Source organism: Dama dama, chromosome 23, assembly GCF_033118175.1.
Source record: "Dama dama isolate Ldn47 chromosome 23, ASM3311817v1, whole genome shotgun sequence".
Taxonomy (NCBI): domain Eukaryota; kingdom Metazoa; phylum Chordata; class Mammalia; order Artiodactyla; family Cervidae; genus Dama; species Dama dama.
Window position 1 is genome coordinate 30861088 of NC_083703.1, and position 25548 is coordinate 30886635.

The 25548-nt window shown below is 40.2% G+C and overlaps 1 protein-coding gene across 1 annotated transcript in view; it reads right to left on the reverse strand.

Moving 5' to 3' along the window:
- Positions 1 to 3452: 3452 nt before the first annotated feature.
- The window catches only part of ITGA8 (integrin subunit alpha 8), a 188074-nt gene continuing 165978 nt past the window's right edge, over positions 3453 to 25548 (reverse strand). The window contains exons 28-30 of the mRNA XM_061126283.1: positions 20496 to 20597; positions 8500 to 8622; positions 3453 to 6268 (exon numbers count right to left, since the gene is read on the reverse strand). Of these exons, the coding sequence (XP_060982266.1) occupies positions 6182 to 6268; positions 8500 to 8622; positions 20496 to 20597 (312 nt within the window). The 3' untranslated portion in view covers positions 3453 to 6181. The remainder of the gene's footprint in view (positions 6269 to 8499; positions 8623 to 20495; positions 20598 to 25548) is intronic.

Sequence of the window (25548 nt, forward strand, 5' to 3'; positions counted from 1 at the left end):
TGGTAGCTTATAATGGCAGCCCTAGGAAACTAAGAGGAAATGTATATATTTTCAAAAATTAAAAATTCTGATAGAAATAAAAGGGCTTCCAGGTGGCTCAGTGGGGAAGATACCCTGGAAGAGGGCACAGCAATCTACTCCAGTATTCTTGCTAGGAAAATCCCGTAGACAGAGGAGCTTGGTGGGCTGAGCCAAGAGTCAGACACGAATAAAGTGACTATGCACATAGAAATAAAAATTGTTAAATTTGCTCATACCCTAAAGTTGACTCAGTGAATGAAAGGTGTAATCTAAAAACTGAAAACCAGGAAGGTCCATTGTTACTGCTTAAGAAAACATCCAGCCTAAAAGTTGGACAGCAGGACAACCTGCTGAAGACTTGGTTCTTCCTGCAAAATAGTACACGGTCAAAGTGAGCAGCAGCACGGAGATATTAAGAACATTCCTATTGTGTCATATTGTGGCACATATAGAAGTTAAAGTCAAGACTTCTTAGTGTTAAGAGGCACTAGTATCAGGTTATATTTCCATGTGGATTCTGGCCAACAACCCTAAATAACAGAGAACTTATAAACAATTCCAAAAGGCAGAGTGTCAGGCAGATGGTATTTGTGGGGTGCATTGAAGAGGGGAGAGCTTAACGTGACAATCAGAATTGTGCCATATGTACTCTGGCCATTCTCAACTTGCCATTGACTTAAGCATCACTAGGAGGGCAGCCTTTAGATTTTACTTAGCTCCAAAATGAGTTTAGGGACTTCTCTGGTGGTTCAGTGCTCAAGAAGTCACCTTCCAATGCAGGGGGTGCAGGTTCAATCCCTGGTCAGAGAACTAAGATCCCACATGTCTCGGGGAAAATAAGCCCACACATCACAACTACTGAGTCAGCACACCACAGCAAAGACCCAGAACAGCCAAAAAAAAAAAAGTCCAGACTTCTTAAAAAAATGTTTAAAAGCAATCAACCTTTTAGTGTCAACAGAGTTCTGAATGAGAAAACCTGCTATACATGGGGAAAGGAACATTAGATTCTAGGGAGGTGCTGTCTTGGCATTCATGGATAGCAACAGAAGGTTTTCATGTTTGGGCACTTCCTGAGGTCACCAGGATGCTGGGTCTCTTGGGTCTCATAGAGGTAACCTAGAAGTAGGGTGCAACTTTCACAGAGGACATATGCAACTCCGGAGGGACTTCTACTTTGCCTCAGAATTCTGCAAGGGGTGATCCTGATCTTATTTTGCCCTCTCTAGGTACCCAAACATCAACTCAACCTTTAGAAACTATTGGTGCAGCTCAGTATCTACTCATAAAATGCTGTCAACAGAATTTGGTAAGAAGACTGAGCTCTGGCTGCATACATCCAGTTACAAAGCACTTTACTACTCTATAAGACATGGTAAGAGTTCTTTTATTTCCCCACTATGAGCATGCACAGGCTGTCACGGGTGGGCTCGCCCATTATAGGCCATTCTGAGTGTGCGCCAGAAAGTCTTGCCCCTCTCAGATAGTTTCTACTAGGAAGATGCATTGATCTTCAGCACCAATGTTTATAAATCTTAGATTTGTTTTTTTTTGTTGTTGTTGTCGTTGTTATCACCAAGTAATTTATTGACACATCAGTACAATCTTGATTGTATTTATGCTCATTTTCCATAGCAGACAGATAACTATTTTCTAGAGCGACAAAGATTTGGTTTTGTATCTTCTTACCTTGTACACATAAGTGCCTCTGGACCATCCTGAGCTTTTCGATATGTGTAGCCTTTAAAGTCTGAGTAATATATAGTGTGAAGTGAAGGGTTCATCTTCTTGTTTTCGGCGATAAGAAAAGCTTTCAGGCACTGGGACTTTTTCCACTAGAATTCATGAATACCAACCAGAGAAGTGGCAAGTATTTAAATATACAACCAATAAATTGGTCTATATTGAATATTCAATAATATTAGAAATCAAAGTTAAGTGTATACATTAAATGTACTGAATTCGACAGAGGACAAGATGGTTGGATGGCATCATTGACTCACAGGACATAAGTTTGAGCAAACTTCAGGAGATAGTGAAGCACAGGGAAGCCTGATGTGCTGCAGTCCATGGAGCTGCAAAGAGTTGGACATGACTGAGTGACTGTGACCAACAATAACTAATGAAACACAAATTAAAGTAATATTTGAAAATCACTACCAAAATATTTTAGAATGCTGACAGAGTTATGAAGGAAGTGTTGTATTTAATGTAAATTGATCTAGTCCTCTTAAGAAACAATATATTATCAAAAAGTACAAAAATCTTCATCTACTTTAACCAAACTACCTCACTCCTGTGAAGTTCATTTATTGAAATAACCAAAAAGAAGCCTCATGTATGAAAGTATTCAATTTCATGCTATTCTTAATAAATGAATTTATGAAGAAATATTTCCAATAAGAAGTATTGTTAAATAAATGATGATCTGCTAATTGGATAAAACATTGGGTAACTATTATAACAACATTATATGAACACTATAAATAGGATATAAAAAGGCATGTACCTCCAGGCTTTGTAATAGGAGCAAAGATTACAAAAGTACATATTACATGATTATTACTGTGCACATATTCATTCACTTTAGAACGGTTTTCGAGCACTGACTATATAACAGATGGTGGTGCTTAATGTAGGGAACACAAAGGTGAAAAGATATTCCTGCTTGCAGAGAGGATTGGCCCAGCTGGAAAATAGTCATGAGAACAATTGGAAAAGTGTAGTAATTCACAAAAGGCCACTGGAGACTAGGAGCAGCTTTTGAATTGGTCAAAGACCCGAAGGAAGGCGTCATTAAAATGTGAAGTTTTCATATGGACACAATTTGGAAGACAATGTAGGGACTTCCCTGGTGATCCAGTGGTTAAGAATTTGCCTTGCAATGCAGGGGACTTAGGTTTGATCCCTGGTTGGGGAACTAAGATCCCACATGCCACAGAACAACTAAGTCCATGTGTTGCAACTATTGAAACTACATGTTCTAGATTACATGCCACACCTAGAGAGTCCTGAATAATGTGACAAAGATCCTGCATGCTGCAACTAAGACTCAATATAGCCAAACAAGTAAATAAATATCTTAAAAAGTAAAGGAAATGTAAAGAAAAAGATACCAATTATATGAAAGTGTAGCTATCAGAAATGACTCACATTTTTAAACACATATATTGAGATTTAATTTCCATAAAACTCATCCATTTAATGCATACAGTCCAGTCCTTCTTAGTGTATTCATGCACATATCACCACAATCTAAATCTAGAACATGTTCATTATTCCAAAGAAGTGTCATGTCCTTGCTCTTTCAAATTTCTTTCAATGTTAAATGTTTTTATAGTAAAGAATCAAAGTGTGAAGACACAGACCTTTGATGTCTGCCATCATGGGAAAGTTTTACATTGCTTGCAAAAAAACCCACAAATATGTCATCAGGTCTTTAGTTTTTAATTTTATTAGTGACAAGGTAAGTAGGTACATGAAAATCTTCACAGATTCTACACATATATTTAAATAAAACAAGAAAAGGGTTGAGTTCAAAGAAGTGGGGTTTCAGTGGGCAACTGGTCCATGTTGTTTATTTAGTGTATAAAAATCTCCAAGTTTATAAAACTTGATTTGTCCATTTTTTCCCATGTCTTGAAAATAAGCTGCAAGTATTTCAAAAGATATATATGAAATATATAGATAGATTCTAAGAGAAGCAACAGCATATTATAAATGATGAAAGTGATTGGCTTTATATGATGAGAAGCAGATTTGCTCAGTGCATTTTTAGAATATTTTCCACGTGGAGGGACACTCAAGAACTGAGGCGTGGAGGGTTCACCTGACCTCAGTGTGCATTGATGGCCCTCTGCAAACTGCCTATAGATAGCAGTGCCTGTCCTAGATGGGGGTCACTTTGGGCTGAGACTGTGAGGATGCTGTAGTTTGCCTTTGAAGTCCTCACACCTTGCTCTGTTCTGGATCCCAGCCTTATTCCTGGAATCTCAAGCTTCCTCCAGGTGTCTGTATGACCTGGCTTTCATGGTCCCAGCCCTAAGAGTTCCGGGTTCCTTTATGAAGGTTAGCCTAAAAGACAACAGGTGTGTTTTCTTAGGGCTCTTTTGTGACCCCAAATCTTGAGGAGCTATTCTCTCTTGGCCAAAAGTCAGGCATGATGACAAGAGTTGGGGTGTAACTTTGGAGGCAGAGAGCCCTCCTTCCGCTCATCTCAGAGATAGCCATTGCCTGTAGAACCACTTCCACCCAGACAGTGACCACCTAAGACCCCACGAGGCTGACATGAGACCCTCAAACTCTTTGAAACATGTGCAGTTCTCACCCCCAAGTCAGCCACACATGCTGGGAGCCAGACTTCAGTTCCTGACAGCCTTGAAACTGCTACCATGACAGGATTTAATTCACGAGCAGGCAGAGGATGAACTGTTCAGTGTATTCACCCGTGTGCCTTTGATTTGGTTTCCAAAGAAATTCTGCAGCTGGAGCCAGATGGCTCGTCTCCAGGTTAAGGCATGACCAAAAATTTAGTGTCTGTGAGTTTGGCTCATCTTTCGAATCAAGTGTGATTGTTGAAATTGGGACATAAATTTTCCAACTGCTTTGTAAACTGAAGGATTGGGGTCTGCTGGTTTTATCATACTTAATATTCAGGATATTAATTTAAAAAATAACTAATGCCAGTGTAAACATGCTTTTTGATACATAGGTCTCTAAAATATTGCACATAAATATAAAATTTGTTTAGCACGTCTTCATAATCATTTTTCATTATCATAAAAAGGATACAAAGTTGTGCAGACTATATAAATTTGGCTGGTCAACTTTACTTAAAATGATACTGTTACATATGATTATGGATTATTTACAAGAGTTTTAAACATCAAGTTTTCTGTGATGATTAAATTCAAGATGATGGGAAAATAGCTTAAGTAAAAATTATTTTCCAAAGGCACGTACTATAACGATTAGCAGGAAAAATGAAAAGTAAAGTTGAAACAGGCAGTTCTAAATAAAATCCATAGGAATCTGTTTTCTAGGTTCATCAACCATATGCCTAACTTACTCTTCTTCCTATTTATGTTTAACGTGTCTTTTCTGTGAATGTAAGTTTGACGTAGAGTAAAAAAAAATAGGTATTTAATCCCAAATTAAAATATTGCTATTGCCTCTTATAGATATTAAAAATAATATGCCTGCCCAATTGCTATTTTGTGAATGGACTCTAGAAGTTTTACCATTATTTTTAAGTACCACTCAAGGTTGAGAGTCCCTTGAAATGCTAATTAAGTTAATGGAAAGATGATTTTTTTTTTTTTTTTTGTAAAAGTAGATATCAATGCAACTTTTTGCAAGGCTAAATTAAGCAGATGTGAGTCCCTGAAAGTGTGAATAAAAGTAATTTCATGTAGAAGTCATGAAAGTGAAACAGTCTTCTAATACAAATTCATTTTTCCTTAACCCTATCTAAATCCTAAGTCCTGTTAAGTTATGTATTCTGCACAAAATGGACATCTCGGAGGGAAATTTGGTGAGTGATTTAAAAAACCAGCGAACCAAATCTTTAATTTCCAGATGCTCTAGAGTGTCAGCCTAGAGTCATGGAAAATAAATAAATAAATCGTTATCCTCGCTCACAAAGATGATCTCTGCCATTTCCAAGGTCCTTTCACAGTCCCAACAGCATAGGCTGGTCTCCCTGAGCTGTAACGTCACTAGAAATATTTCTTTTCCAGAGGGAGGTTTCAAATATTCCATTGTATACAGTAGTGTTGGAAGGTTTGGTCCGAGTTCACCTTCTAGAGTCCATCCTAACTCAGACACTGCATTTTCGAGACTTCAGATGGATTTACCTGGAAAGTAACCTCACGTTCCCATACCCATTTCAAAGTGTCTGCCAAATACAGAAGGACTCAAGCCAAAGACATCTTCCACAGCTGCCCAGCATTTCTGCAGTGTGAGAAGGCTTCCTTTCCCCACAGGATCACCAGGATCCATGGCAGCTTCTCCAGAGTACAGTGTAGATGAGGTGATGACGTGGACCTCCCATGTCTGAGGACACTGGCAGGTGCAGGACAATCTGGGTTAAACCCTCATGATCCTTCTTTGCTTTGAACTGGACTAGTATTGGAGTTGTTTTTGTCTTTGGCTTTCCTTTTCATGCCTCAGGTGTTTTCTCATTGGTCAGCTGTTCCCGGTCATTCATATCATCCTGGGGTGGTCTTGCTCGGTCAAAGAATCCGCACTAGGAAAGAGAGAAATGGGCCAGCCAGTCAGGTCATCCTGAGAATTCATGGAACCCCTCATTCTAAGAGTATTCCCTTCGTCAGGACTTCCCTAGTGGTCCAGTGGTAAGGCTTCACCTTCCAATGTAGGGGGTGTGGGTTTGATCCCTGGTTGGGGAGCTGAGATTCCACATGCCTCAAGGCCAGAAAAACAAAACAAAAAACAGAGGCAACATTGTAACAAATAACAATTTTTAAAATGTTCCACAGAAAATATCTTAAAAAAATAACTACCCCCCCCCCCCTTTATATGTTGTCTAAGGAATCCGGTGCTCTGAGACTATAATCTGCCCAATTCTCCAAATTAGGAGGTGAGAACAGTGTGTTGTTTACCTGCAGAGAGGAATTCATTGCCTATACAGAGTATCCGGGTCCTTCCTTCCATGCCTGTGGTGGTGGGAGAATGTTCTTTCTCTTTGAAAGACTTTGTTTTTTTGATGTAGACCATTTTTTAAAGTCTTTTTTGACTTTATTACAATATTGTTTCTGTCTTATATTTTGGTTTTCTGGCCTCAGGGCATGTGAGATCTTAGCTCCCTGATCAGTGTTCCAGGCTGCACCCCCTGCATTGACAGGGGAAGCCTTAACCACTACCACCAGGGAAGTCCCCGGAATGTTCATTGTGTATAAACCGCTTATGGACTTTGTATATTTTTCTGGGCTTACAGCAACCTGGCCCAAGGATTTTTTCCTCTGCTTTTCTGCATGTTTCTGGAGCTGGCAGCAATGTAAATTCCTGACCAGGGGAAGCAGATTCCTGAAGTGTACTATGGGCTACCTAAAGATGGACTAAAGGAGGAGGTGGAGAGATGCTTGTCTCTCTCTCTGCTCCTGGTAGAAAGTACACGGAGGACAATTAGATGGGTCCCTTATTTCCATCTCAACAGCTTTGTGACTTTCCAGAGATCAATCAGCAACTTGGGGAAGAGGTGATTCTTGAATCTTCACTCTCCTGAGCTTCAAATGAGGATTTGGTCTTGGAGAGTACAACTTTCCCTAGAAACCTAAAATCTTAATTCTTATTGTTTCTTAGGCTGGAAGCCCAATTCATTGGCTTTCACTTATAGCCACTGAGTCATCTTTCTCTCGTAGGACTAGTGCATTACTCTATCATTTGCTACATACCATTGCATCATTTATGGATGGAGAGTTACTATGAATAACAGACTAAGACAGAAGTCTATTTCTAAAGATGGACCATGCATTAGACCTGTGTGGGTTCAGGATGGCACAAAACTGCTGATGAAGATCAGAAAAGCCATTACTTAACTCAAAAGGCAAGGTTTTCTCAGTTTGTTAAGCATGTCTCATGTTGTTTCAAAATAAAAATACATTATGATTTTGGAGAATGACAACAATAGTACTAAACTAAGGTGTAAACTCCGGGAGTTGGTGATGGACAGGGAGGCCTGGTGTGCTGCAGTCCATGGGGTCGCAAAGAGTCAGACACGACTGAGCGACTGAACTGAACTGAACTGAAGATGTGACTGGATTAATTACTGTTATGGTCATGTCATTGTGATATTGCTTCTATTTTGGAATGGAAAGCTCTGTGAAACTTGGCAGTCCTGTTGGTTTTGGGACCAGAAATTAAATCCCATTGCAGACTTTCAGCAGAAACTTCAGCAAAACACATGAAAGAGGAAGTTAAGGCTTTTTAATGGAGATGGACTAGTTGGCAAGATTAAAAAAAAAAAAGTCCAAGAATATTAGAACATGCATAATATATGTGGTGTCATTGAAAGCCCATGTATCAACTAATTATTATATTAATTGCATCTGTGTAGTGCTTACAAAACTCTCAAGTATTGCTGATAGGATAGTGTCAACAAAAAGCTTAAGATCCTGATTAATTAAACAAGAAAGAGAAGTCTTCATCATAACATGATCACTCTAAGCATATTGGAAAGAAGATCATAGGTCTTTGTTAATAAATTCTAACTCTATATTTATTTATAAGAAATTGCAAGATAAAAGCAGCATTAAACACCCTCAATCTTCTTAAATGTCAGTTACACAAGCATATTAAGTTTGCCAAAGCAAACAAGACCCAGCTTTCCCTTCAGGTCCCTGTGTTGGAAATTCCCAGATCATGCCTCTAGCTTTGGCTCTTTGAAATCCTAGGTATATCCTTCTAAATCCTCCCAGTGGCCTCTCTACTCAAAAAGGAAAAGAAAGCAAATACACTTACCTTCCATAAAGCCAAGGTTAAAATGGCCAGAACCAATAATCCAAGAAGTATTGCTAGTATTATTACCCATAATGGAATTGAGAAGGAAACATTTGGGGTGGCCCAAATAACCGATGTTTTAATCTGGAATGGAAAATAAAGGAAATGAGCTCAAATTTAAAAACTATTCAGTGAAATAAAACAGTAACTACCAATATAATATTGGGGGCAGTGGGTACTTCTGAAAGGATCCATACATTAGCTGAAGTCACCCTGGGGGAAGATTTGAGCGTTTACAGCACTTGAACTTGGAATTTTAACCATTAACACATTCTCAGGCTTCTCAAGTTGGATGCAAGTCCAACTACAGACACTTGGTGGGTGTTTGGTTTACACCAACCCAGAAAGCCTAAAATAGAATTGAGGTGGAGCACAAAGCAACAAGGTGGAAAGGAATGAGGTTGAATTGGGATGGACCTTTTTTTGGCAAAGTAAACCCAACAAAAAGCCAAGCCCACCCACACGTTTCTCCATACAACTGAGCTCACCTCACTGAGAAGTGAACTTGCAAACAACCTGCTGGACGTGCAAGTGGGTAGACATCACCTAAGTCCCTATTTTACCGATGAGAAAATTGAGTCCCAGGGGGCTAAGTGATCCACAGATCCAATCAGTGTCACCATCTCTTTAGCCCTAGGCTCTGCCTCTGTGTTCTATTAACAAAGAGCCCATGGCTGCTCTACTAATTACAGTCACGTAAGACCAACCATCTCCCATTTTATGAAAGTAATGGCAGTCACTGAGGTGAGCATTAATTGTCTCAATGTGCTGGGGCTACTTTCGGTCTTAAATCCCATTTTCAGTTGCTGTTGGACCTCACGGAATGCCCCACTGTTGCAAGGAAACTTGGAGGAGAAAAGAGACCTCTCCAGCAGGACTGCATGCTCCTTATGTGTGAACCACCCCTGCCTCCCACGTATGCAGGAGAAGCTCTCTTATCACATGTAGGCACAGCCTCTGGAGAGACCCAAAAAAAAAAAAAAACAACAAGCAGAGACCCAGCCCTGCCACTCACACCCTCTGTCAAAGAAAAGAGAAAGAAATATTTTTGGATCTAAAATGTTATTCACTAAAGCAGGCTTATCTGGTTTTAGAGAGAAGTAAGCATCACCCTGGAGAAGACTCTTGAGAGCCCCTTGGACTGCAAGGAGATCCAACCAGTCCATCCTAAAGGAAATCAGTCCTGAATATTCGTTGGAAGGACTGAGGCAGAAGCTGAAACTCCAATACTTTGGCCACCTGATGCGAAGAGCTGCCTCATTTGAAAAGACCCCGATGTTGGGAAAGATTGAGGGCAGGAGGAGAAGGGGACGACAGAGGATGAGATGGTTGGATGGCATCACCGACTCAATGGATGTGGGTTTGGGTGAACTCCGGGAGTTGGTGATGGACAGGGAGGCCTGGCATGCTGCGGTTCATGGGGTCACAAAGAGTCGGACATGACTGAGCGACTGAACTGAACTGAAGCATCACCTTTACTTCTGGGGGTTTCCCCGTGGCTCAGTGGGTAAAGAATCTGCCTTTAATGCACTAGATGCAGGAGATGCTGGTTTAATCCCTGGGTTGGGAAGATCTCTGGAGGAGGGCATGGCAACTCACTCCACTATTCTTGCCTGGGAAATCCCATGGACAGAGGAGGCTGGTGAGCTGTAGTCCATAGGGCTGCAAAGAGCTGGACACGACTGAAGAGACTGAACATGTACATATGCAAGTATCACCCCAGTTAAGCTGGTCCACACATTCCTTGTTTTAACTGTGCTGGTTGAAAGAATCCTGAGCCCATCCTGACTCCCATACAGAAACTCTGGGCCACGCTTCTCTAACCCACCAGGACTTGAGAGTGAACTCAGGATGGGTTGGTGGCTCTGGTGTTCCCCTGGCTGGAAACCCCTGGTGTTTTCATAGCCTGTGCCCTAGTGCTGGGTCCTGCCTCTGCTCACATCTTTCCTTCTGCCTTCTTAACTAGATCTGAGCATCCTGCCTCTGCTGTTCTTAACCTGCCAAGGTCTTTATAACTCCTTCATTTTGGTCCACGTCCCCTGTGCAGCAGACATCCTGACAACTTACTTCACTTGATCCTCCAGCCCCAAATATCACTTATATCCAGGCTACACAATGATGTTGATGATAGTGAAGCTGTTAGTGGTTCCACGTGGTTAGGAATGCCAGGGACCTGACCGATGCTTTCAGTGAGAGAAAGGCTGGTGTAACCTACTTGCCCTTTTCCCTTCCTCCTTGCTTCCCTTCCTGGCACTGCACTTATTCATCCAACATATCGAAAAGAAGTGCAACATTCCATGACCACGATGGGGTCACACTCTCTGTACGTGCCACGGTTTAAAAACAGGACACATGATACATACACTGGTGAAATGCATTGAAAAGACTCAGAGCATCACCATGCCAGTTGAGTTCTGCAGCCTAAATAATTCCCTCTGAAGTGATCCTCTGCACAATATGGCTACATGAGTCAGTGGAGGACGAGATTACTTCTGGATCATTTCTCTTCACATCTCTCTCCCTTGGTGAATTATATTGGATAACGTGTGAAATCAGTGCTCAATCCTGCATCTTACGGTGCTCAGAGAAAGAGCATGAAGTGATCATTTAAAGTGACCCAAGGGACTTCCCTCGTGGTCCAGTGGCTAGGACTTTGTGCTCCCAATGTAGGGGGCCTGGGTTTGATCCCTGGTCAGGGAACTAGCTCCCACATGCTGCAACTAAGAGCTCTCATGCTGCAACAAAGGTTCAGCACAGCCATATAAATAAAAATAAAATGACCCTAATATTACTGGAAGTAGACCAGTATAGTTTTAATAATGAGAATTTCAGAATTTTGGAACTATCAAGGGTAGTAGTGGTCGTGCACTCACAAGCCAGATACAGTGACCTAGAAAAGAGAAAATCTGAAGCCATGGGCTATTCTGAGGTTTCTTGTAACTGTTTCTTCCCCTTAAGCTCTAAGTTCACCACAGAAACAATGTCGTTTTGGTCTGTATTTTGTGCATGTGTTAGAGACCACCAAAACTGACTAATAGGTCATTTAGGAAGACAGACAACAATACTTTTCCATGTTCCCTCTTCCAATTGACCTAATTAATATCTGAAGCTACCTCCCTATGTTTTATTATAACATAGGAAACAGTTCTAGTGTTGTAAGTTAAAAAAAAGCTAAACTAAAGAAGTTGAAATAAGGGCCACAGACCATAGACTGTTCAAATTGTTGGTTTAATAAAAAGAAATGGAAGAACAGTTACTGAGTTTTTCCTGGGTTTCTCTGCCACTTAGATATTACAGGTTTTTTTTTTTTTTAAAGGGACAGTTTTATATCTTCATTTCCAATGTGTGTGCCTTTTAAATCTTTTTTTAAAAAATGCCCGCTTCTTAATAAGTGGATTGTAGGGGACAACTGATTTTTTGGATATAGGAAGTGGGTGGAGAGCGGTATTTCAGGTTTTGATGTATCATCTATGAAACCGGTCCATCTGTAGAAACAAGCAGTGGAAATCACTCAGAAAGATCTAATAATGATATCTGAAGGATTTTTCACAGCAGGGATGGAAAAGTACCAATAAAACATGAAACTGGACAGGATATGCTTATTAGGGTCTCTAGAAGCAGAAAGCAGCTTTATCAGGTATAATTACAAAACCTACTGGCTTTTTGTCTGCATTCACTTCCAAAGATTTTGACAAAAGTCTTTAAACAGTCTCAGAGCAGATAGATGATCACTGCTATCCTTATCCATTCCAAAATCTGAAATTCTCATCACCAAAACTGTTGTCAGTTTGCTCCTGGCAACATTATTTTTATTTGAAAAATGCCATTTCACATCCTTTCTGTGAGCACTTTCAATGGAAGGATTAAGCATGTCATATACTGCCTGTAACTAAGAGGAAGGGACTTCAGTTTTAGAGGAAGACAAGCTCAGTGACTTTGCTCCCACACCTGCATTCTGCTCTCCTAACCTGCTGCCTTTAAGGTGTCTACATGGAACAGAGGCTGCCCAATCTTCTTGATCTCAACTGGGGCTGCTCTGTCCACGGAGTTCTCCAGGCAAGAATACTGCAGTGGGTTGCCATTCCCTTCTCCAGGGGGATCTTCCCCACAAGGGACCGAACCCGGGTCTCCTGCTTTGCAGGCAGATTCCTTACCATGTGGACCACCAGGGAGCCCCTAAACCAGGGCGGCTACAGAGAACTTCCGTTGCCCCTCGTGGTTTTCAGGCTTTTCACTGCATAGTTGGGAAGTAGACTAGGGACAGTAAAAATATGAAAAACAGTGGTGCCCTGAAGCATTTCTTCAGATTTCCAGGCCTGAGGAGCTAGATGGCTGTTGCTAGAAAAGGGGGGATGTATCACATCATTGGAAGAGTCATCTGGGTCTGAAAAGAAAGGTCTTTCTGAGAACGCATTGGTTAAGGAGTCAGGAGACATGTTCAGGTCTGTAAATGGAAACGGAGCGTTTCCTCTGCGAGTGGAAACAGATAAAGCCAAGCTTTTCTTGAAACGCAGTACTCTGTATAGACAAGAAACTTGAACCCTACAGGCAAGCTTAAGAGAAGAGACTTAATTGATCACTTTTATAGGACCAATGTTTATTTAAATTTGTTTTAGCCCTGTAGAAACCCTAGGATGGTTTAGGGGAAGCTTGGCCAAGAGATAACGTGTTGAAAAATATCCAAACTTTGTTATTTCTAACGTTTATATTTGTCTGGCAGCTCATTTTAAGAAACCCACAAGAAGCTTATCTATTGAATAATAAATATGAGAAAAACAGGTCTTAATTTATACCGTTTCTAATGACTAAACATTGATTTATAGTAAGAAATTTTCATTCATTTCAAATAAGATTTATTAAACACCCACATTCTCTGAAGTTCTATAGGTATTACCAACGGCTCCAAAATGGAACCTTCTATGACTCTGCTGTAGATCAGTGTTGTCCAACAGAAATATAAGGTGAGTGATGCATGTCATTTACAGTTTTATCGTAGTCAAATTAAAAAGAGTAAAAAGAAACATGGGGCATACATTTTAACAATGTATTTTATTTAACACTAAACATCAAAATTATTATTCAAAGTATAACTGACATAAAAATATTACTCCTCTTTTGTTTTTACTGTCTCCAAAATCCCGTGTTTATTTTACACTTGCAGCAAGTGACAACCACGAGATTTTCATTGATTAAAGTGAAATGTTGTCTTACCCAAAAAATAAAGCTGCATTAAAGAAAAAAAAAAAACCTTTTACTGTTATAGTTTTAAGTTTACATTTAAGTAAATTAAAATGAAGTAAAATGACTTCATTTCTTCAGTCACTCCACCCACATCTCAGGTCCTCACCATCCATGGTAATATGGTGAGTGGGTACCATATTGAACTGCACAGCCTGACAACTTTTGTATAATTTCACACAGTAGTGTGATAAGCCAAATTACCCAAGACCCCCTTTATTAAATTCATTCATCAATAAGGTGGTCCCAAGGCCAAAGCTGGGGTGTATTTAGGACTAAAGCTTTACTTTAAGAACTTGGGTTTTGACTACATATTTCAACTGCTTTAAGAAAGGTTCATATTGAGCAACTTAAGTACTTAAAACATAGGGAGAGAAACTCAATTACATGCAAACTAATCAACAAACTTTTTCATTTTTTTTTTAAATTTTTTTTTCTTTTTTTTATTATTATTATTATTATTTTTTTCCCAGTGGGTTTTGTCATACATTGATATGAATCAGCCATGGATTTACATGTATTCCCAATCCCGATCCCCTCTCCCACCTCCCTCTCCACCCGATTCCTCTGGGTCTTCCCAGTGCACCAGGACGGAGCACTTGTCTCATGCATCCAGCCTGGGCTGGTGATCTGTTTCACCATAGATAGTATACATGCTGTTCTTTTGAAATATCCCACCCTCACCTTCTCCCACAGAGTTCAAAAGTCTGTTCTGTATTTCTGTGTCTCTTTTTCTGTTTTGCATATAGGGTTATCGTTATCACCTTTCTAAATTCCATATATATGTGTTAGTATGCTGTAATGTTCTTTATCTTTCTGGCTTACTTCACTCTGTATAATGGGCTCCAGCTTCATCCATCTCATTAGGACTGGTTCAAATGAATTCTTTTTAATGGCTGAGTAATATTCCATGGTGTATATGTACCACAGCTTCCTTATCCATTCATCTGCTGATGGGCATCTAGGTTGCTTCCATGTCCTGGCTATTATAAACAGTGCTTTAGCTCTATGCCAATAAAATGGACAACTTGGATGAAATGGACAAATTCTTAGAAAAGTATAACTTTCCAAAACTGAACCAGGAAGAAAGAGAAGATCTTAACAGACCCATCACAAGCAAGGAAATCGAAACTGTAATCAAAAATCTTCCAGCAAACAAAAGCCCATGACCAGATGGCTTCACAGCTGAATTCTACCAAAAATTTAGAGAAGAGCTAACACCTATCTTACTCAAACTCTTCCAGAAAATTGCAGATGAAGGTAAGCTTCCAAATTCATTCTATGAGGCCACCATCACCCTAATTCCAAAACCAGACAAAGATGCCACAAAAAAAGAAAACTACAGGCCAATATCACTGATGAACATAGATGCAAAAATCCTTAACAAAATTCTAGCAAACAGAATCCAACAACATATTAAAAAAATCATACACCATGACCAAGTGGGCTTTATCCCAGGAATGCAAGGATTCTTTAATATCCGCAAATCAATCAATGTAATACACCACATTAACAAATTGAAAGATAAAAACCATATGATTATCTCAATAGATGCAGAGAAAGCCTTTGACAAAATTCAACACTCATTTATGATTAAAACTCTCCAAAAAGCAGGAATAGAAGGAACATACCTCAACATAATAAAAGCTATATATGACAAACCCACAGCAAGCATCACCCTCAATGGTGAAAAATTGAAGGCATTTCCCCTGAAATCAGGAACAAGACAAGGGTGCCCACTCTCACCACTACTATTCAACGTAGTGTTGGAAGTTCTGGCCACAGCAATCAGAGCAGAAAAAGAAGTAAAAGGAATCCAGATAGGAAAAGAAGAAGTAAAACTCTCACTGTTTGCAGATGACATGATCCTCTATATAGAAAACCCTAAAGACTCTACCAGAAAATTACTAGAGCTAATCAATGAATATAGTAAAGTTGCAGGATATAAAATTAACACACAGAAATCCCTTGCATTCCTATATACTAACAATGAAAAAACAGAAAGAGAAATTAAGGAAACAATACCATTCACCATTGCAACAAAAAGAATAAAATACTTAGGAGTATATCTACCTAAAGAAACAAAAGACCTATACATAGAAAACTATAAAACACTGATGAAAGAAATCAAAGAGGACACAAACAGATGGAGAAACATACCGTGTTCATGGATTGGAAGAATCGATATTGTCAAAATGGCTATTCTACCCAAAGCAGTCTATAGATTCAATGCAATCCCTATCAAGCTACCAACGGTATTTTTCACAGAACTAGACCAAAGAATTTCACAATTTGTATGGAAATACAAAAAACCTCGAATAGCCAAAGTAATCTTGAGAAAGAAGAATGGAACTGGAGGAATCAACCTGCCTGACTTCAGACTCTACTACTTTTTCATTTTTTAATGTACCAAGAACCTGTAGCCATTTTATAAAATAGTATAAAATGTTAACACTCCACTTATATAACTATCTGTAATTTTAGGAAGTAGGGTCCATGAATTGTAAGCAGTTCAGATGTTCTTAAAGTGATGCTAAGTAGGGAACATTTAATCTTACCTTCATCATGTCGTAAATCTTGTTGTTCTTTATTGTGGTGGAAAGACCATAAATAAATCTTTAATATGCCTACATTTTATCACTGACATTTATGATATGTTTTTGTATATTTTGACAAAATACCAAGGTAGAAGATAAAACTCCCTCGGATTTGCAACGGTAATGTTGACATCTGTATTTATGCATCTCAAAATCTTGTGTAAACATACTGCAGTGGGGTCACGAGAATGTTTTATATAAATGTACCAAGACACTCTACCGACAGTGCCATTTAGGACAAAATAATAACATGAAGTGGACCAGCTGAACACATTTTAACAAAATTCAAACAGCCCTTATGAGATAAGAAGTTCCTGGGATAGGTTTGAACTCCAGATAATTGTTTAATATCACAGTTCCATTTTAAGATCCTGAAGTTTTGCTAACAATTCAAAAAAGTCAAACGGACTCCCAATTTGCATGTGAGTTCTTAATTAAGGATTTCACTGAAATACTTTATAATAACTGTCTTTGTTGAACTGTGGTGTTGGAGAAGACTCTTGAGAGTACCTTGAACTGGAAAGAGATCAAACCAGTCAATCCTGAAGGAAATCAGTCCTGAATTTTCATTGGAAGGACTGATGCTGAAGCTCCAGTACTTGGGCCACCTGATGAGAAGAACTGACTCACTGGAAAAGACCCTGATGCTGGGGAAGATTGAAGGCAGGAGGAGAAGGGGACAATAGAGGATGAGATGGTTGGATGGCATCACTAACTCGATGGACATGAGTTTGAGCAAGCTCCAGGAGTTGGTGATGGACAGGGAAGCTTGGCGTGCTGCAGTCCGTGGGGTCGCAAAGAGTCAGCCACGATTGAGCGACTGAACTGAACTGAACTTTGAGTTACACGAGACAATAATAAGCTCTTCTAGATATAAATTATGGAATTTGGCTTTAGTCACACAATACAAACAACAAAGTTTATGAATAGGCAAAAAAAAGTGTTCCAATAACTGAATAATTTTTTCTGCTGTAATGATACAGCATTTAGTCATAGCCCCTCTCATCATGCAACCCTTCCCTTGCTTCTGAACATGGTAAGTGCCACGTGGCGTGGAGAGTTCATTTGTTACAAACCCAGACCCTATTCAAGTAGCAGCTGGGGATTACTATTTTTTTCAATATGGAAAACTTATCTAGGGCTCAAAAAATGGCTGCGTTATGACCATGCTGAAAAGGAAGCACAAGCAGACTCCTCATCACCTACAAGGAACTAGGAAAACAAGCGAATATTCTTGTCTTGTTACCAAGGAAGGAACCAAGACCCTTTCCCCAATGGCAGACTGTGGACTGGAGCTCTGAAGATCCTCCAATCACCTAGTCCAGCTGATTCTGCTATCTGAAAGTACTTCTCTCCTGCTGGGTCCTTTTCAAGATAAGGATGAGAACTCACTCTAAAACACATCTGCCAGTTCCAAGCACAGTCCTCTCAAACCAACCCTGTAAGGCACAGCTGACTTCCTACTGGCCACATCTCCTTCAGGTAGTCAGAGGCTGGGAGACACAAAAGGTTTTCCCATAACCTCTCCATAAATGATGCAGTGAATCATCTACATCAGATAACAAGACTTTTTCAAAGATGCAGGAACAAGGGTGGTGGGGAGGAGGGAAGCCTGTATCTCATCATCCTGTGAGTCTTTTAAGATGAGTTGAGAACAGCAGGCTGGCACCTGTGGCCAGGACAGAAAGACACGATCCTGTGGATGCAACCAACTGTCACATATGTTTCTGTTATGGAGCATGTGCTCAGAGAAAACAAAGGACCCAAATTTATCTCCCTTGGAGTTACAAGCCTTTGAACCTCCTTGGATGAATATTCTGTATTAAAAACCCAAAGCCTCTGTCTTCTAGGTTGAACATAAATTCAAACCCTGGCAGACATCTTGTGGGAGAAAGCGAGGCGTGCTAAGTGGAGAAACATGTGCCGTGCTTGCTTTAAACACCACCAAAGTCTACTGAAATATTTTGAATCTATGGATGCTTCTAATTGGGCTTATTGAACTTTGCTGGAGAAGATAGGACATTTTGGGAAGGTTACTGTTATCGACACCTGAGACTTATCTCGTTTTAGGTAAAATGATGAAGCTTTTTGTATATAACGTAACTACTCTTCTTAACAATGCTTTCAGGTAAATTTGGTTAAGAGCATCAACAAGGTACACAGAGTGATCTCCTGAAGGTTTCCACTTAGAGCTGAGTGGAGCCAGGGTGAAGCCCGCAATGAACCTGTTCTGGAATCTGCAGATTTTCTTTTACACTGCTGCCTGTGTCAGAGGTGTCCAATGCCAATTTCACTGCAGAATCATCACTTGTAGAGCCTCAAAAGCACAGTGCCAGGGGCCCATGCCAGACTCAATCCTGATATTTTGGATAGGGTCTTAATATGTATGGGGCTTTGTAGGTGGCTCAGTTGTAAAGAATACACTTGTCAATGCAGGAGACACAGGAGACTCGGGTGCAATCCCTGGGATGGGAAGATCCTCTGGAGGAGGAAATGGCAATCCACCTCCATATTCTTGCCTGGGAAATCCCATGGACAGAGGAGCCTGGCGGGCTAGTGTCCATGGGGTTGCAAAGAGTTGGACACAATTTAGCAACTGAGCACCCAGCATGTATAAACCTTTAAAGTCATATGAATGGTGATTCTTTGCATGCTCAGGGTTGGAAATCACTAATGGATGAAATTCAATTACTAAAAGTAGATTAAGCTGGAAAGAGTAATAGCTCCATTTTAAGTCCTAGGCTGATGAGAAATTATGAGAGTGGTGACCTCTACACCATCCAAAACAACCCTCCTCAAAGAGGACAGTGTACCTGCTGCCCTGATGATTCTGACTCAGCAGGTCTGGGGTGAAGTCTGTTTCTGAATTTTGAATAATTTCTTAGGTGTTATTGATGCTGATGGTCTCAAAACATATTTTGAGTAACAAGGATCTGGGGACCAGAATCCAAGTTGAGGTTGTAAATATCTATGAAGTGACCAAGAGATGAAGGTTGAAACCTCCGTATTTGAATCCTGACCCAGAGTTCTGGCTGTGGTCATATTCACTGTAAAGGCAGCGTTTTGGTGATGGGGCCTATTCGTCCCCTGTTACTCACCCTCCTCTCTGCTCTGCATGGCCTTGCCAAGTTGCTGAGGATGCCAGCAGTTGTGCTGTGACAGATATCTGGGTATCAGTAATGTTCCTTAGTGACTCAGTGGTACAGAATCTGCCTGCCAATGCAGGAGACACGGGTTCAATCCCTGGGTCTGGAAGATCTCCTGGAGAAGGAAATGGCAACCCACTCCAGTACTCTTACCTGGGAAATCCCATGGATAGAGGAGCCTGGCAGGCTACAGTCCATGGGGTCTCAAGAGTCAGACATGACCTAGTGATTGATTTAATGCTTAATAGCTTCAATTCAGATGATGCTCCCAGTGAACTTTTCCTCCAGGTAATCCTGGTCTTTACTTGTGTGGGTATGGATATGTGTGTGTGCGCATGTGTTAGTCGTTCAGTCATGTCCGACTCTTGTGACCCCATGGATGTGGCCCGCCAGGCTGTTCTGTCCGCATGGATTTTTCCAGGCAAGAATACTGGAATGGATAGCCATTCCCTCTTCCAGGGGATCTTCCCAACCCAGGGAATGAACCCAGGTCTCCCGCATTGTAGGTAGATTCTTTACAGTCTGAGCCACCAGGGAAGCCTGGTCTTTGCTTAGAAAGGAAAAATCACTGTCCATACAGCTGGTCTGTGGCAACTGTCCCTAAGGAAGACAGTCTTCCCGTCTCACCTCACTCACCAGGCTGTCTTTAAAATTAACAATAAGTATGATTTCATTATGATCATAATTAGCATCTGAACTTCTTTTAAACAAAAGAACATAATTTTAAAAAATGGTATTAGTCCTGCCCTGTGATTTTTTTTTTAGTGGGGTGGAGTAGAAATTTACATTGAAGGTTTAAAAATCTGATCAAATGATACTGAAGAATTTCCAGACTGAAATAAGAAAACATTAATCTTAAGAGGGAAACTTTTCTCAAGTCAATGTAATAGGCACATAAACCTAACACAAGCAAAACAGGGTTTTAAAAAATAATTTCAGTGAAATTATTTGTACCTATATATTGTAAGATACTCACTGCTATGTGGCCTTCTGGGAGTTTTGCTGGCTGATCTTTATAAGGCATCTTCTTAACTTCAAAGGACACCAGGGATGCAAGAGAATAGGGATCATTTTTCCTCTGAAATTAAAAATATTTATTTAAAATATATTCCGTGTAAAACTTTTAAGTTATATTGGCAGTTATCCAGTTGTTTTCAATGCTTTCCATTTCCAAAGAAAAATTCCCTTCTTCTTTCTTCCTTTTCTCTTTTACCTTTTTTGCTATCCATCTATCCTTTCATGACCCATTGACTTATTCATCCATCCATCCAGTTATCTACTATCTATCCATCCATCTATCTATCCATCATTCATTCATCCATTCATCCATCATCATCCATCTATCATCCATCATCCATTCATCCATCACCCATCATCCATTCATCCATCACCCATCCATCATCTGTCTAGACATCCATCCAACCATCCATCCAATCATTCATCTTCTTATTTCTAAAGATAATCTACCTTATTACTAAAAGAGTTGGTACAATAAGGTTAAAATAAAAACAGAAAATCAGACATCCTTAAAGGAGTAAGCACAAGTGCTCTTACTGAAGAACATAGTGGGGAGATATCGTGAGTACAAATTGTTGTTGTCTGATAGAATGAAATATATTAGGAGAGAGACTGCTGCTAAGTTACAAAGAAATTAATCATAATTCCTCTTATGGACAACAAAGGTCCATCTAGTCAAAGTTATGGTTTTTCCAATAGTCATGTATGGATGTGAGAGTTGGGCTATAAAGAAAGCTGAACACTGAAAAATTGATGCTTTTGCACTGTGCTGCTGGAGAAGACTCTCAAGAGTCCCCTGGACAGCAAGGAGATCCAACCAGTCCATCCTAAAGGAAATCAGTCCTGAATATTCATTGGAAGGACTGATGCTTAAACTCCAATACTTTGGCCACCTGATGTGAAGAACTGACTCACTGGAAAAGACCCTGATGCTGGGAAAGATTGAAGGCAGGAGGCGAAGGGGACGGCAGAGGATGAGATGGTTGGACGGCACCACTGACTCAATGGACATGAGTTTGAGCAAGCTCTGAGAGTTGGTGATGGACAGGGAGCCTGGCGTGCTGCTGTCCATGGGGTTGCAAAGAGTCAGACAGACTCAGTCAGACTGAGCGACTGAACTGAACTTCCTCTTATACAGAAGACCAGAGCAGGAGTGCTCAGATACTCCTGGCACTGTTGGGATGTGGGGATGGTTGAGGAACTGTCCTGTGCGTTGTAGGATGTTTAGCAGCATCCCTGGCATCTACCCACAGATGCCAGTAGCACCCCTCACCCATATGTAACAACCAACAATGTCTCCAAGTAACTGCCAAGGTCTTCTGGGGAGCAAAATTCCCCCAGTTAAGCACCACTGACCTAGAGCTGCACAGCGTTTTTGACAGAACATTTCAGCACATTCTTTTGTTTAATCGGTTCTCATGTTAACTGTTGATTAAGGTCAATGCTGAAGAATGCTCAAACTACCGCACAATTGCACTCATCTCACACGCTAGTAAAGTAATGCTCAAAATTCTCCAAGCCAGGCTTCAGCAGTATGTGAACTGTGAACTTCCAGATGTTCAAGCTGGATTTAGAAAAGGCAGAGGAACCAGAGATCAAATTGCCAACATCCGTTGGATCACTGAAAAAACAAGAGAGTTGCAGAAAAATATCTACTTCTGCTTTATTGAATATGCCAAAGCCTTTCACTGTGTGGATCACAACAAACTATGGAAAATTCTGAAAGATATGGGAATACCAGACCACCTGACCTGCCTCCTGAGAAATCTGTATGCAGGTCAAGAAGCAACAGTTAGAACCGGACATGGAACAACAGACTGGTTCCAAATCGGGAAAGGAGTATGTCAAGGCTGTATATTGTCACCCAGCTTATTTAACTTATATGCAGAGTACATCATGACAAATGCTGGACTGGATGAAGCACAAGATGGACTCAAGATGCTGGGAGAAATATCAGTAACCTCAGATATGCAGATGACACCACCCTTACGGCAGAAAGTGATGAGGAACTAAAAAGCCTCTTGATGAAAGTGAAAGAGGAGTGTGAAAAAGTTGGCTTAAAACTCAACATTCAGGAAACTAAGATCATGGCATCTGGTCCCATCATTTCATGGCAAATAGATGGGGAAACAGTGAAAACAGTGACAGACTTTATTTTGGGGGGCTCCAAAATCACTGCAGATGGTGACTGCAGCCATGAAATTAAAAGACGCTTGCTCCTTGGAAAAAAAGCTATGATCAAATAGATAGCATATTAAAAAGCAGAGACATTACTTTGCCAACAAAGGTCTGTCTAGTCAAAGCTATGGTTTTTCCACTAGTCAGGTATGGATGTGAGAGTTGGACTATAAAGAGAGCTGAGCACTGAAGAATTGATGCTTTTGAACTGTGGTGATGGAGAGGACTCTTGAGAGTCCCTTGGACTGCAAGGAGATCAAACCAGTCGATCCTAAAGGAAATGAGTCCTGAATATTCGTTGGAAGGACTGATGCTGAAGCTGAAACTCCAGTACTTTGGTCACCTGATGTGAAGAACTGACTCATTTGAAAAGACTCATCGGGAAAGATTGAAGACGGGAGGAGAAGGGGACAACAGAGGTTGAGATGGTTGGATGGCATCACCAACTCAATAGACATGAATCTGAGTAAACTCTGGGAGTTGGTGATGGACAGGGAGGCCTGGCATGCTACAGAGGTGCTCTGCATCTCTGGCCAACTCTGTACTCTGTGACATCATGTTGCAGCTTGAAGTTGACCATAATGGGGATAGTTACATCACAGGAATCAGTGGGGTCACAAAGAGTCAGACATGACTGAGTGACTGAACTTAACTGAAGGTCAAAGGAGAGTATGTAAGAGTAAATCAAGGAAAACCACTCTGAGAACTTAAGCTTCTGTGATTCCTCCATTTAGCTTGAGACAGTGATTCGATCTAACCAGTGGTGGGATGTAGCTGGCTCACAGTGGCTCTTGTGAACACAACACTAAAATCTGAAGACCTTTGAGTATCCATTGTTAAACAGAGCCATTATTAAAACAAATTATACATACATGTAAACTTAAGTAAATTGTATTTCTAAAAAGATAATAAACACTCAAACCTCAGTACTGAGTAATAATTTTATTGCATTTTATGCTCTTGATGGTCTTCCCAGGTGGCACTAGTGCAGGAGACATAAGAGACGCAAGTTCAATCCCTGAGCCAGGAAGATCCCCTGGAAAAGGCCATGACAACCCACTCCAACATTCTTGCCTGGAGAATTCCACGGAGAGAGGAGCCTGGAGGACTACAGTCCATGGGGCCGCAAAGAGTTGTAACCTGACTGAAGCAACTTCGCACACATGCACACACATGCCCTTGATGTTATTTAGCTCTACTGTATCTGTAGGGAAAACACCATAGGGTGGTGTGCTGCTCTGCATCTCTGGCCAACTCCGTACTCTGTGACATTATGTTGCAGCTTGAAGTTGACCATAATGGGGATAGTTACATCATAGGAATTGGCAAGTGCTACATATCAAAGTTATTTTCCTCTTAGAAAGTGGTTTATTAAACACTTACTAACATTTTCACCATCTAGAATCCAGTGTTGGGTTTCTTGAGGCCAGTTTGGCAGGTTGTATTATAATAACTTACATATTTTTACAAGGTATTTTTGTCCCTGTAGTTGAATTTTTCCTCCCTTCAATAAACCCCATTTCTTCTATGTGATGAGAACAAGTTAGAGTATGCAAAACTTTTATATATACTTAAAGTCACTACATCTTTGGCCTTTTTGCTTTCTTTTCCTATCCTGACATTCTAGGGTAAGGAACTTTGTTCATTTGGAAAAATTCTTTTTTGGTTGTTATTTTTTTCTATGTTCTCTTGTCTCCTGGCATTTCCATTTTAATTGAAAGCTGGAGTTTTGTTTGTGTGAGAAGTGTTTTTTTAAAATTTAAAAATTCTTGCTCATAAAATCTTGTGTATACTTGGTGTTTCAAATCTACTTTTGTTACTACCCTGGCTGGTAGACACAGAAGAGAAATGACAAACGCTAGTAATGAGATTCTGTGTATAAGAGTTACAGTCACATACTCCAATGTGAATCCAGGCTCCCAAATCTTCAAAGAGTAAATTTTCTTTTGTCTCCACATTCAACATTAAAAAAAACACTGATAGAAAATAATTCCCTTGCTCTTGAAGTAACATCTTTGGGAAACAAATCATGGGAGAACTTATCTTTGAATCAACTCTAGATGGAAAGTTTTCCTCCAACTTGATTCTGCATTTATGAACATGGAAATTTCTTAATGAATAACAAATGTACTTATTAACAAAACAGAAATAGAGTCACACATGTAGAAAACAAACATAGTTGTCAGGAAGTAAAGGGGTATTGTTGCTGTTGCTGTTTAGTTACTAAGTTTTAACAACAAATATAAAGGGGTGGGCAAGGGATAAACTGGAAGATTGGGGTTGCCATACACACATTATCATATATAAAATAGATAACTAACAAGGACAAGGAACGCTACTCAATACTCTGTAATGACCGATATGGGAATGTATGTATTTGTACAACTGATTCACTTTGCTATGCAGTAGAAACTAGCACAACATTACACATCAGCTACCCTCCAATAGAAATTTAAAAAGAGAGGTGGGATTTGACGTCGAGAATGTGGGGAAACCAGTTTCTCTGTGGCTGTCTTCTCTCCTCTCTTTACCCTCTCTGCTCTTGGCCAGCTTGACTCCTCCTCACATTTCCACTCATCACCACCATTTCTGATGGCTCACAGGCCACTTTGCTTTGTGCTTTGCTGAACCTCAGAAACATCTGGGATCGGGCCTAGAGATTGTGATTCAGTATGTCTGGAATGAGACGATAGATGCCCTATATTGTTTGGAATTTCCACATTGTTGTTTAACTTTTTATCTTTCTTGATTATTTTCTCCCCACCATGATTATAGAAAACTAGAAGGCATAGAGCATGGAATATGAAGCTTATGACTGCCATAGCACCTAGAAC